Source organism: Siphateles boraxobius, unplaced genomic scaffold (assembly GCF_051911475.1).
Source record: "Siphateles boraxobius isolate OS27281-9 unplaced genomic scaffold, OSU_SipBor_1 7, whole genome shotgun sequence".
Taxonomy (NCBI): domain Eukaryota; kingdom Metazoa; phylum Chordata; class Actinopteri; order Cypriniformes; family Leuciscidae; genus Siphateles; species Siphateles boraxobius.
The window spans coordinates 4498506-4510505 of record NW_027509197.1 but is presented as its reverse complement, the minus strand read 5'-3'; the positions used below and the strand labels follow the sequence as shown (position 1 = coordinate 4510505).

General features: G+C 40.7%; 1 protein-coding gene across 2 annotated transcripts in view; it reads left to right on the top strand.

The window, feature by feature from the left end:
• The window catches only part of acvr1c (activin A receptor type 1C), a 213647-nt gene extending 203557 nt beyond the window's left edge, over nucleotides 1-10090 (top strand). For both annotated transcript variants that reach the window (XM_077215784.1, XM_077215783.1), the window contains one exon: nucleotides 7034-10090. In XM_077215784.1, the coding sequence (XP_077071899.1) occupies nucleotides 7034-7159 (126 nt within the window). In that variant the 3' untranslated portion in view covers nucleotides 7160-10090. The remainder of the gene's footprint in view (nucleotides 1-7033) is intronic.
• The last annotated feature ends 1910 nt before the right edge of the window (nucleotides 10091-12000 follow it).

Genomic DNA, 12000 nt, shown 5'->3' with positions numbered 1-12000 from the left:
CCCAGCATTCTTGAAACGTTTTCAGAGAAGCGACGCTGCCCTTCTGGAAAGACACGGCCAGGTGTTGCACACGGCGTGTGCGCTGTGTCGATAAACAGGCCGTCATAGCCACAGAGTCCAGTTCTATCCCCAGAAAGGAAACTGACTAACTGGGCACTAATGAGCTCTTGGTTCAGTTGACCGTGAGACCCAGGCTTTCCAGATGACTGAGGAGCACTGTTCTGTGAGATAACAGTTCTATCTCTGACTGTGCCAGAATCAGCCAATTGTCCAATTAGTTTAGAATCCGCATGCCTGATTTCTCAGCGGAGCGAGAGCCGCATCCATGCACTTCGTAATGTACAGGGTGCTAAAGACGGGCCAAACGGGAGGACGGTGTTTTCCCTGGCCGTCGAAGGCGAATCTCAAGAATGGCCTGTGATGGGGTATTATCTGAATCTGAAAGTAAGCATCTTTCAGATCGAGAGATATAAACCAGTCTCTCGGGCGACTTCCGCTTTCACTTTCGTCTCGGTCCGTGCTCGAAAGCGAGGGGGACGGCGAGCGAACTGTAGTGAATAGCCCTGTCTTATTGTGCTTAGCACCTACTCTGATATCCCTGGAATCACTTCCCATGTTTTTACATGTATAGCTAGGGGCAGAATGGCCTCCGAGTTCCGATCGCCGCATTTAGTGGGCTCGGGAAACTGAACCGGAGGCCCTCGGCGCTCGAATACGGCGGCTCGCTGACAGCGGTAGCTGGCTGTTCGACATGTGACATCCCGATTGCTTTGAATGGTGAACGTTTTATGATACACGAGCGGTGCCCGGGACAAAAAGTTTGTTAATAAGCATGAGCGCTCGTGAGCGGGCACGTGACTTACATTCATATGTGACGTCCCGATTGCTTTGAATGGGGAACATTTTTGTGATCACTTTGTGATTCGCGAGGTGTTTGTTAGTAAGCGTGATCGCTCGTGAGCGGGCACATAACTTACATTCATAACCTGACCGATATGAGGCTGCTTTGGCCGTGCAACCGAGCGGGCAGATAGTAGGCGTGGGCACGTAGTTGTGGGCACGTTTCCTACATCTAACACTCGAGCGGCATTCGCCAGCTTTAGGAGAGTGGGCTCTGTGTGAGCGAGAGACACGGGTATAGTGCTTGCATGTAGGGGTGAACACTGAGATGTGGGCACATTTTCTACACTTAGAGCACCACGGCATGAGCCGGAAAGCCAGACAGTATACTCTTGAGATTTTGCAGGCGAGCGGGTTGCATTACCGGCTCGTTGGCTGCCGAGTACATCGTTGCAGTAGCCTTTCTAAGGGGACTGACAGGGCGAGATGTTTCAATGGTGGTCCAGTCGCGGTGGGACTCAACCATCTTTTGAGAGATTTTTTTTTCAAATTTTGTCTGGGTCGCCATAGCAACGGTGGTTGTGTGCAGGCGAGCGGGTTATACACTAGCCGAATACACTGCTGCAGTAGCCTTTGTAGCCTTCCCGGATCGAGGAGGAGGCGGAGTGATGAGAACTCGACCACTCCTCGCTGTCCAATGCCAGGATGGAACAGCTGTCACCTAGGTCCATTCCTTCAGCTTCGTCCCCTGAGGCGGCGGCAGTGAGGGCCGAAGCTGGCAGCTGCGTGTCCGGGAGGGGCGGAGAAGAGAGAAGCTGGCGGGATGTAATCCGGCGAGCTCTTCAGTGTGACCTCAGGCTCCGCTCGCTTCTGTGAACGGCGCTGCTTCTTGCGCGGTCCAGAGGGCGGAGTGACAGGATCCCCAGTGAGGGCCTCGAGTCGAGCCCGCAGGGTCGACAGCGTAAGCGCTTCACAGTGCACGCAGCCTCCCGAATCCAGGGCGAGGGCAGAGAGCGCAGATCACATGGCGGTCTCCGGAGCTGGGCGGGGCTCTGCACGAGCTACAGGAAATGCGAGGCATTTTTAGAAAAACGCCTAGCGCGCTTTTAGAAAGTGAATGTCGCAGCGGCGAACACTCACAGAAAGCAATAGCACTAAAAGGATACTCGTCGCCGGATGGCGTAGCAGGCACGGTAGGCTGAAGGCGGCGAAGACGACCGGCTTCCTCAGGCTCTTTCCTCTGCGTGCTGGTCGCTGGTTTCAATGGCGGCGGCTTCTCTCAGAGTCCAGCGATGCGGAGAGCTTCGCTGAAGATGATGAAATCAGTGACGCAGCCTCCTAGCCTGACTTTTATACGTTAAGCCACCCCCATTTTGGCGGGCTGTAGAGGGCGTGACGTCACACACGAGGCTCAGTGGTAGGCTGCAGCAGTTGCTGCAGCGCAGCCAATGAGCACAAAAGATAGCCTGCTCTAGGTCTGCTGACTGCTGCACTGCATTGACAATAAATGGAAAATTGAGGATAATTTTTGGCTTTAATATCTTGAGAAACGATGACTTTACCTGTAGCGTAAGCAACTTACGCAATACGAGAGAACCTCTCGTAAGAGAACTGCATGGAGTGCACTTGTGTGGCAGCGACCCAGATTTGATTCCAGTCCGTAGTGTTTCCTACATTCAAAGTACATGTATCTGTTCCCATTGTCTCACTGATGTTCTCTGGATAAGTGAGTTACTGGTATACTGGGATATATAAATTATGTCAGTAAAAGGCAAATTCTTAAACAGTGCCATTATTTATAAAGATTACTTTATTGTTTTTGAAGCACACAATAATGATGCCACCTCAAGTTTACTTGGAATGCCATTGCAATGTGTTTTAAAATCACCAAAAGTAAAGGATATTATAACCTCAGTTTGTTATCATTATAATCATAGAGAAAAACAAAGTTTGCAATCATCGAGAAAAACAAAGTTTGCAATGAGATTTTAAGGGTAAACATTATGAACACTGCCCATATTTGCAATGTCAAGTATATAATATACATGCATGTTCAACACTCTTGCAGTGTAATTTTGTGTCACTTTTCATGTCCAGCACCACACGAAGCAGAGGCCACTAAAACACGACCTTTGTGTCTGAACAGGCAAATATGAACAACGCTAGGGCTGGGTAAAAATATTGAACTCTTGATTTCAATCGATTCTCCTCTTTATGAACTGATATCGATTCTGATTCCCAAGAAATCCCAAGAATACATTTTTTAGTCTATGCTGTTTTCAGTTGATGAATTAACAGAGCATTGTAGCACGCCTCCCATCATCCAATAACTCGCATTCAGCTTTGTGTTTTGTTACTTTTGATATGAAACAAAGTCTCAGATTTCAAATTCTGAACATTTTATTGCGAAATTCAAACAATAAAAAACATTTGACTGTGTAATGTGTGTAGATTGGTGTTGCTGCCTCAGAACAAGCTAAAATCGACTGTTTCTCAGAAACCCCTTACTGCACCTTTACGCCCAATTAGCCCACCCCTAACGCAAGGAACCCTGTCAGCTCACTCAGCTGGTACATTATTATTAAAAGTTAAAATTAACAATCGATTTGTATACAACTGCATTAGGCCCTTTTTATAAAATAATATTTTAATAAATTTTTAATGATATAAAAGTAAAAGTATAATGAATATGTAATATACAGTAGTGCTTTTTTGAAGCAAGTTGCTCCTCTCTCGAGTACATTTTTCTGGTTTGGCTTTTCTGAACTAAATGTAACGTATTGTTTACAATATGACTTATTGACGTCTTCACGCAATTGAAACACTGATTGAGTGATTACATGAGACATGATACATTTCATTAAGTTGTACTGGTTCTTTCAACATATATCTTCCAAAGTTCATTCATGTTTATTTCGTGCTATAACTAATAAAGAGGAAGGGATGATCAGTTCACATGAGGATTGCTACGGCAATTCGTCGTGCCACATTAAAGAGCACCTAAACTGTATTTATTGTTTGAATCTCTTATAAAACTTAGAGAATTTAAAAGCTGTGACTTTGTTTCATATAAAAAGTAAGTTCTGCATGCTCGCAAACTCTCACATTAAAACAAACAAAATTTAATAAAAAGTAAGCAAACCATTAACAGTTTTTCTCCCCGTTTGGGCGTGCCAGATGAAAAAAATGGGCGTGCCAGATGAAGCCGCGATTCGAGGCTTGTGTTGTTAACGTGGAAATCACGTGACTAATGACAAACAAGGCCTCGGTTTGTGTGGAAACGTCATCGGTTCGGTTTGAGTGTCGAAACTCGCGCCACCTTGTGGGTGTTGTCAGGAGTAGCAGACGCAGTTGTAGTAGTCAGTGTCAGAGTCAGAGAGTTAGAGAATTCTCATTGTCATTGTCGTTATTGTGTCATATGTGTTGTTAGGGCTGTATATTATTACATTATATCAAGCTAGAATACTTATAGTATATTGTTATTATTAATTATAGTAGCTATATTATAATCGTGTTATATTAATTAGATAAGATTATTTGGATTGCTTTGGATTTTCCGATCTGGACTGGACTGCTTATTGTTTTGGATCGCCCTTTTGGATTTGTTTGCTTTTTGCGACTCTTCCTTTTTCCTGGTAATGGAGCCGCAAGAAAGAGGAGATCCTCCCCTATCTGGCCTCAACACAAGCATCAGTATCTTCATTTATACCAGCTGGCACTGGCATTTTTATGAAAGGATATTTTCCAAGACTTGAGAGGTTTTGTCCAAGAAGAGGAATCGTCTAAACCCCAACACACTTGAAAATTGTTTTGTTTCTCAATAAAAATCTATTGTAATCCTTCCTTCACCCACCCCAAACTGCAGTGTTGCAGTTTGCTCCTCTATATCCCAGTCTCATAATCACAACACTGCACTTAAACTAGAAACAGTTCACTGCACAAAACACCCCAAAAACAATCTTAACTTTTTCCACCCCAGACTATTCTGTTGCAGTTTACTTTATTACACTCACTCCACCATAAGCACTGCACTCAACACAGTGTCACTTTTGTTGTTCATACTGTCACTATCCAAACAATTTCTGAATAATTAATTAACTATGTATGTGACAGTTGTCTCTGCACAAGTAAATTCAGACAGAGAAAGATACATATTTTATTTTATACCCAGGCAATGGACAAATGTCTGCTCAGGTCTTTTTATTATTGCAAATGAAAGGTTACAGACTTTAATAGTGAGAAGAAAATAAATAAGTAAATAAAACAACGTGTGTGTGTTTGGGTGGCTGGGGGGGGTATAAGTCTGCTCAGGTCATTGGTTCAGAATTAATTAATTTGTCTGCTACTTCTTTGCACAGTAGCTAGGTGTCACTAGTGAGCAATGCTGAATGAAGCTTCGAGTAATGAACCTTTGGGTGAAGCAATGGGCTGCGAGGTCTCAGTGGTTCAGGAAGCCTCATTTTGCCATCACTACTAGGAGGCTCAGATAACTCAAAAGCAGGTAGTCTTTACTTGATCACAGTTCTCAAATTCAAACAGTCATAGCTTTACAAAACATAAAGTAAGCCCAATGGCAACATAGAAACAGCACTTAACTCTTCTAGAACTCAGGATATCCATAGATGGTAGGCTCAAGACTGAACACAGCTCAAAGAAAACTGCCAACTTAAATAGGGCAAAATACAGGTGGAACACATTAACTTGATTAACAGTCATAACTAAAGAGTTCACAGCAGGTGGTAGTGCTGGTGCTGGTAGGTCCTAGTGGCTGGGAGAGTAATTGCAGGAAGGATCAGACAGTTCTCCCTAGTGGCTTGGAGTGTCATTACAAGAGGGATCAGACAGTGCTCCCTAGTGGCTTGGAGAGTCATTGCAGGAGTCATCGTACAGAATGTGAGCATTTTGAAGAAAATGCGGTGGAATCAAATGTATACTGTGATAATTATGGCATTATTTTGACACATAATTGTGCCACTGTGTATGTTTCTAATGTGTTCTGCTTTTATTTTTATACTGTTGTTTTGAATTTATTATCATTTTCAGTAATTTGTCATGTATGAATTATACAGAGCTATCCTTTTTAGCTTGCTGTGGGTAATTTATTTCTCACAGTTTTGTGAATTGTAATTTTTTAAATGTTTAATGAGGTCCATGCAATGCGTGCCTCTCACCAACATTGTGCTGTACTTGATTTAATCACAGACATTTAGTCAGTAATCATACTGATAGTCTGAACTACATCACACCAGTTCGTTCTTCAAGTTCTCTTGAAATAGCCTGGCAAGCCAGACCTACATCAAGGTGTTAGGTCTGGGAACTCACAATTGGCATACCTCAATCCGAGGGGCGGGATAAACGGTTGTCTTTCAAATTCCCTCTGCACGCAATAGGAAAGCGCTACAACCAACCAGAGCAACGAACGGCTGTGGCTGAGTGAGTCCGATGCGTTTTTCCACCAGCGGAACTAGTTGATATATTAAACTTTTGCCGTATCCGGTCGTCAAAACTCCGAATACATCTTCCTTTTTTAAGAAAGACTTAAGTGACGTTGTCTTAACTCCAAATCATCCAGAGTCGCGGCCAAAGCCGATTCAAAAGACCGATGTTCGCCAGCAGCATCTTCTTTGTTTTCAAGTAGCAGGGAATTCAAATCACGCGGAACCGTCACAACTCTGCCGTCATTATGTTAAGCCCGCCCACCAACTCTATACACGATGTGATTGGCCTGACCAGAGTTTGGTTTTTCCAGCTCGAATGCCAACGGAGAGTTGCTAGACCACACTTTGCTGCAAAATAATTTTTGCTGCCGCTAGGGTACGTCTAGATTTCTAGGCTACTCTTGAATTATATCAGGGCGATTAGTTTCATGGCCACAGAAAGACTTCTTACTGTATAGAGTTTTAGAGCATGTAGAAAGATCAAATTTTTAAAGGGACTTTATTTGTAATCAGAGAACAAAAACAAAAAGATCTTGGGGGAATGCACACACAAAGTTTTTTTGACAATGGAACGCACTATAATAAATCTAAACATAAACACACACACAATAACACAAGAAATAAACGTCTTAGTTACATACATAACCCTGGTTCCCTGAATATGGTACGAGGACATAGCATTTTAAAGTTTCATCTTCCAGATTTTACGTTGTCAAAAATAAAGAATCACCCATGTATGTTTTTGTTTGTTCCAGGCACTGAGGGTTATGGGTAAGATCATGCGGGAGTGCTGGCATGCCAATCCAGCAGCTCGGCTTACAGCACTACGTGTCAAGAAAACCTTATTTCAGGTGACGTTGGTCAAGGACGTTAAAGAGTAACCCAGCAGCTTGGTAACCCACTTATCTCTGTCTGTCAGTGTTATTGGGACATTTAAAATGCTCAGTTAAGATGCCAAAGATTGCAGGAATTTAAGAGGGAAGGACTGTCTTGCGATGACACCTGTGCTTTGAAAATATGAAGGAAAGTGTATTCTGTTTTGTAGTCAATAGATGGTGATAGAGTACTGAGATACTGCTACCTCAACTGATCCTACAAGTGCCAAATGCTTTGAGTTGCACGTTAAGCTTTTTGCCATAAATGTTTTGCTTGGTGTAATTTACAAAAAATTTACACTTAAAATGTCTGTATATCTGTTTTCAGAAACTCAGTAAAAAAAGAAACATCCTCTCACTTTCAACTACTTTTATTTCCAGCTGATTTCTTAATGTTTAAATATGAACATAAATATTTGTATGAACATAAAAACATTAAACATCTGAGACATAAACTTAAGTTGCTCAGATAATTGACGATTAAAAAAATGTGACGATTGTTCCCTGAACAAAGGGGGAAGAGAGGGGTGTAAACTGTTAGTGTCTTAAGGACTTTTCCATAGCTGCATGTGCAAAAATTATTGATGGTTTATTGAACAAGGGAAAAAAACATAGTTTAAACCATATAGATTATTTGAAACATTATCTTTACAATATAGTACCCTGAAAAATGGACATTTATTTTTTTGCTGAGTTTATATACAGAGGACCAAAACATTTTTAAATTTTATTTCTTAAGACCATTTGTTGACGTCAGACCTGTTGTGGTCTGCAACAGGAAACTGGTGTTTTTTTAACCCAGCTTTGTGCAGGTTGTGATTTCCTGGAAGTATTTTTTTCTACTGTGTTAAACACTTTTTTTTTAAACCATTTTGATTGTACGGAGTACCATAAATATACAAGGCTTTCAGAAAATCTTCCTGTCTGCAGAGACAGGATTATTTTCTGTAAGCCTTGTCATTTCTGAATGTAAAATAAATAAGTTGCGTTTTTGCTCATGTGCATATGCCTGAAACAAACCCTGATGTCCGAAGAGGTAAAAAAACCCAGATGTAACTGATCATATAAAGTAATTTGACAAGACGCTTCATATAGAGCAGGGGTCTCCAACCTTTTATACCTCACTGACCAAAAGTAACGGATAATCCAAAGCCTAGAGTTCAGCCGGTTTTTTTTTAAAAGTATTTTTGGGGAAATGGCCAGGCATTGGTGCCGCATTGAGGTGTGATCAGAGCAATGATTAATTTACTAACTTATCTATCCTTCCATTCCGTCCATCAATTCTCACGGGTCACGGGATACTAGAGTAAATCCCAGCATCTCGGACCACAGGCTGGTGACACTACGCTCACACACGGGCATGCACACATTCACACATTCAGTCACACCTTACGGGCTATTGATTGTGTTTATTGTGTCATGTTTAGCCTGTCTAAGAATTGCTCTTTAATATCATCAATTCTCAGTGTGAAAGTGGTTGCCCTTTTTGAGTAATTAATTCTTTCCCTGCCAGTGTTTACTAAAGATGCCAGCCAGCATCAATATATATATTTTTTAATAATCACAATAATTATTTATTATTAATTATTTCCAGCTTAAAATATATCAGTGCCATTGTTTTTTCTCAAGACACACACCAGTAATGTTTTTTTCTAAGGCACATTTTTAAAAGCTACTTAAATGTCCTAATTTAACAAACGCCTACTTCTGGCTTAATCTAATCCTTGTCTATGAAACCAGGCCAATATATCAAAAGATAGAATATAGAGCCTCTGCTTAAAATAATAAAAAATAATAAATATTAGGCAGCTGACTTGTGTTCCTCTCTGCCTTATAGGCAATGACTTTGTAGGCACCTTGGCGCACGAAGGTACCTCAAAAAACTGATTTCGGACAGACTTCTGAGGCTTTGGTTTAATGATCTACAGCAAAATAGAGCGAGCTTTGGCAATAACTAAGCAAATATTTAATTACTACAATAGTAATTTCTCGCTAGAAATCACAAACTGACCACCAACCTCAACTTTCAGAGCACACATCTATGCTGCCTTCAAAAATCGATCAAATGAAGGTATCTCAGGAGACAGATAGTTAAGCTAACATTGGATTCGGACATGCCTTGATGCCTTTCTACCTTGGAATGCATCCTCAAATCCGAAGGCAGCATTTTTAAGTTTTCGGATGCAGCGAACGTCGATCTGCTCCGTCTGGTTTACACAGGTCTTCTTCGCTTGCTTTTGGATCAAGTAATGCTGTACTATGTCAGAAGATCCGTAACCGCTATCCCTACCGTATAACAGTGAAATGGATTGCAGGAAAACTTGTCAAGGGCGGGGAAAGAGAGGGGTTTGTCTCTCAGTGCTCGGTGCTTAGTTTCAAGATGCTGAAGCATTTTTCAGGGTTTCATTGACCCATTAGCTTATTTATCTCTGTATTGTGAACACATGGGGTTTGGAGCATGTGAACTGCCACAGCCACAGCACCATATTTCAGATACGATTCATAGTATTTTCAGTTAAATGCAGCTTTCTCTTCCTCCGTTATCTCATCAGTAGCTGTATTATCATCATTGCTCTGACTTTTCCTACCTCCTGCCCTAAAGAAACATTGGCCAAGCCTGTTGCAAGAGTGAAACTTAAGTTTTCTGAATTGCGCCCACTACGTATATAATACATTTTTTCTCCCCCCTGGTTGGGTTGGGGACCTCTGATCTAGAGGACTTCTAAATGCCAATGTGAAATATGACTGTGAAGAAAGTGTAAATTGTGTAATGTTATATTCAAGTAGAAATTGCACTCTATTGCACTATATAAAGGCTCCAAGTTGCTAAAGAATATAATCAGCACTCAACAGACTTGAAAGTACAGAAACGGAAGAGCCCAGCATATCTGAAACCAAACATAAAATCATCTGTATATAAATAAACATGTTAGTATAGTGGAGCATTGTCATTTCTTAAAATGTATAACTGCATAACTTACTTGTCTGTTATATATTGTGCTTTAAGTCTGTGTGGTTGAACACTCAGTGTATTTGTGATGTTTCACTAAGATGTGAGGCTGTTCAGTAGGGATTTCTCTCTGACCTCTCTCTCTATTTGTGTGTGTGTGTGTGTGTGTGTGTGTGTGTGTGTGTGTGTGTGTGTGTGTGTGTGTGTGTGTGTGTGTGTGTGTGTGTGTGTGTGTGTGTGTGAGAGAGAGAGAGAGAAATTTGCCTTGTGAACTTCTTGTGCATATAGAGTTCTATTTTTTGTACAGCTGTAATCTGGACCTTGTCTACAAATTACAGTATATCACTTCAAATATCTGATTTGTGTTAAGATTGCCTATGTCGATGTGACACTAACAATGCTTGTTTCTATAGGGATTTCCATAAAGAATGAAGTATAATGCATATGATGCATTTTATGATGCATATGATGCATTTTATGTCAAGATCCCTGGACAAAAAAACAACAACCAGTTTTGATTTAAATAGGCAATTGCTTAAAAGTCTATTATTGGATCATTATTACAGTAATTGTTATGTTTCCAGTATGCTATATGTTTGAAACAGAATAATCTAAACCCTAATTGATGGAGTGTGTAGCTTTTCAACCATGTAGCTCAAACAATCATGTAGGAAGACACATCATGGCCATATTCCAGGATGGCAATGTATATAGAGTCACAATGTTGGCAATGTCTGATGTTATCCATCAGACTCAAATTGTGTAAGAATAAACCAAAAATGGATGCACCTCTTGATGGAAATAAATGTTGTAATGATATTTACATCAAGAAGATCATCAATTTCTGGTCAAGATCTTGTTTTGACAATGCAAGAGTCAAGCACTCTGTAATGTCTACTCCAGTTCATCCCAAAGACTTTCAACGAATTTAAGGTCTGGACTCAGAGGTGCCAATTCATGTGTGAAAATGATTCTTCATGCCCCCTCCCAACCATTTCACACACCTTTCACAATTTGAGTCTGATGAATCTAGACCTTTGTCATTCTGGAATATGGCAATGGTAATGTCTTCCTACATGGTTGTTTAAGAAATGAAAAGCTACACACTCCATCAATTAGGGTTAGAAGAACTGTTGCCAAACATATAACATGCTAGAAACATAATAATCATTGCAATAATGATCGAGTCACTGACTCTTAAGCATTTGCTTATTTAAATCCAAATAGAGGCTTTTTTTTTTGGCCGGTCAGTGTATTTTAGTCTAAACCTTACATAATTCTTTCATTAGACATGGACATAGTTTGCTGAATGTTTGGCATAAACATTCATATTCAATTATATTCATTTAATCTCTACCAAAGAGAAAGTGTTTAATTAATTTTGCCTGTTGAGGTCCTTTTTTATCCTGCTTCAATCATTTGCAAAAGCATAAAATGCTTAAATAAGGATTAGACAAGATGTCCGGGGTAGCCAAATCCTTAAAACTTAAGGAAAACTGCACCATTACTGGCCTAATGCTGTTGAGAAATGTTGTAGTTCACTATTTGTCATTTGGGTATTCAATCTGAGATCCAAACAGATGTCAACCTTTCAGACTTTACAAATGGGAGCCTGTGCTGTCTGTAAAAGGTGCTATCTGAGAGACAGCAGAGATGTATATATGATAATAATTACATAATATGTCCACTGACATGTCTTTTTGTGAGTAGCATTGTGTTTTCTCTGTATTAGAGTATTTAATTTTCTGCAATGTACACCATAGAACAATAAACTATTGTTCATGATTCCTTGTCGTCTAAAACCCTATTCGCACGGGATTAGTACTATCTGGGGACCTCGTGTGATTTAGAAATTACCCCCCCACATCTGAATTTCATGTGGCGCATTCGCACGGGA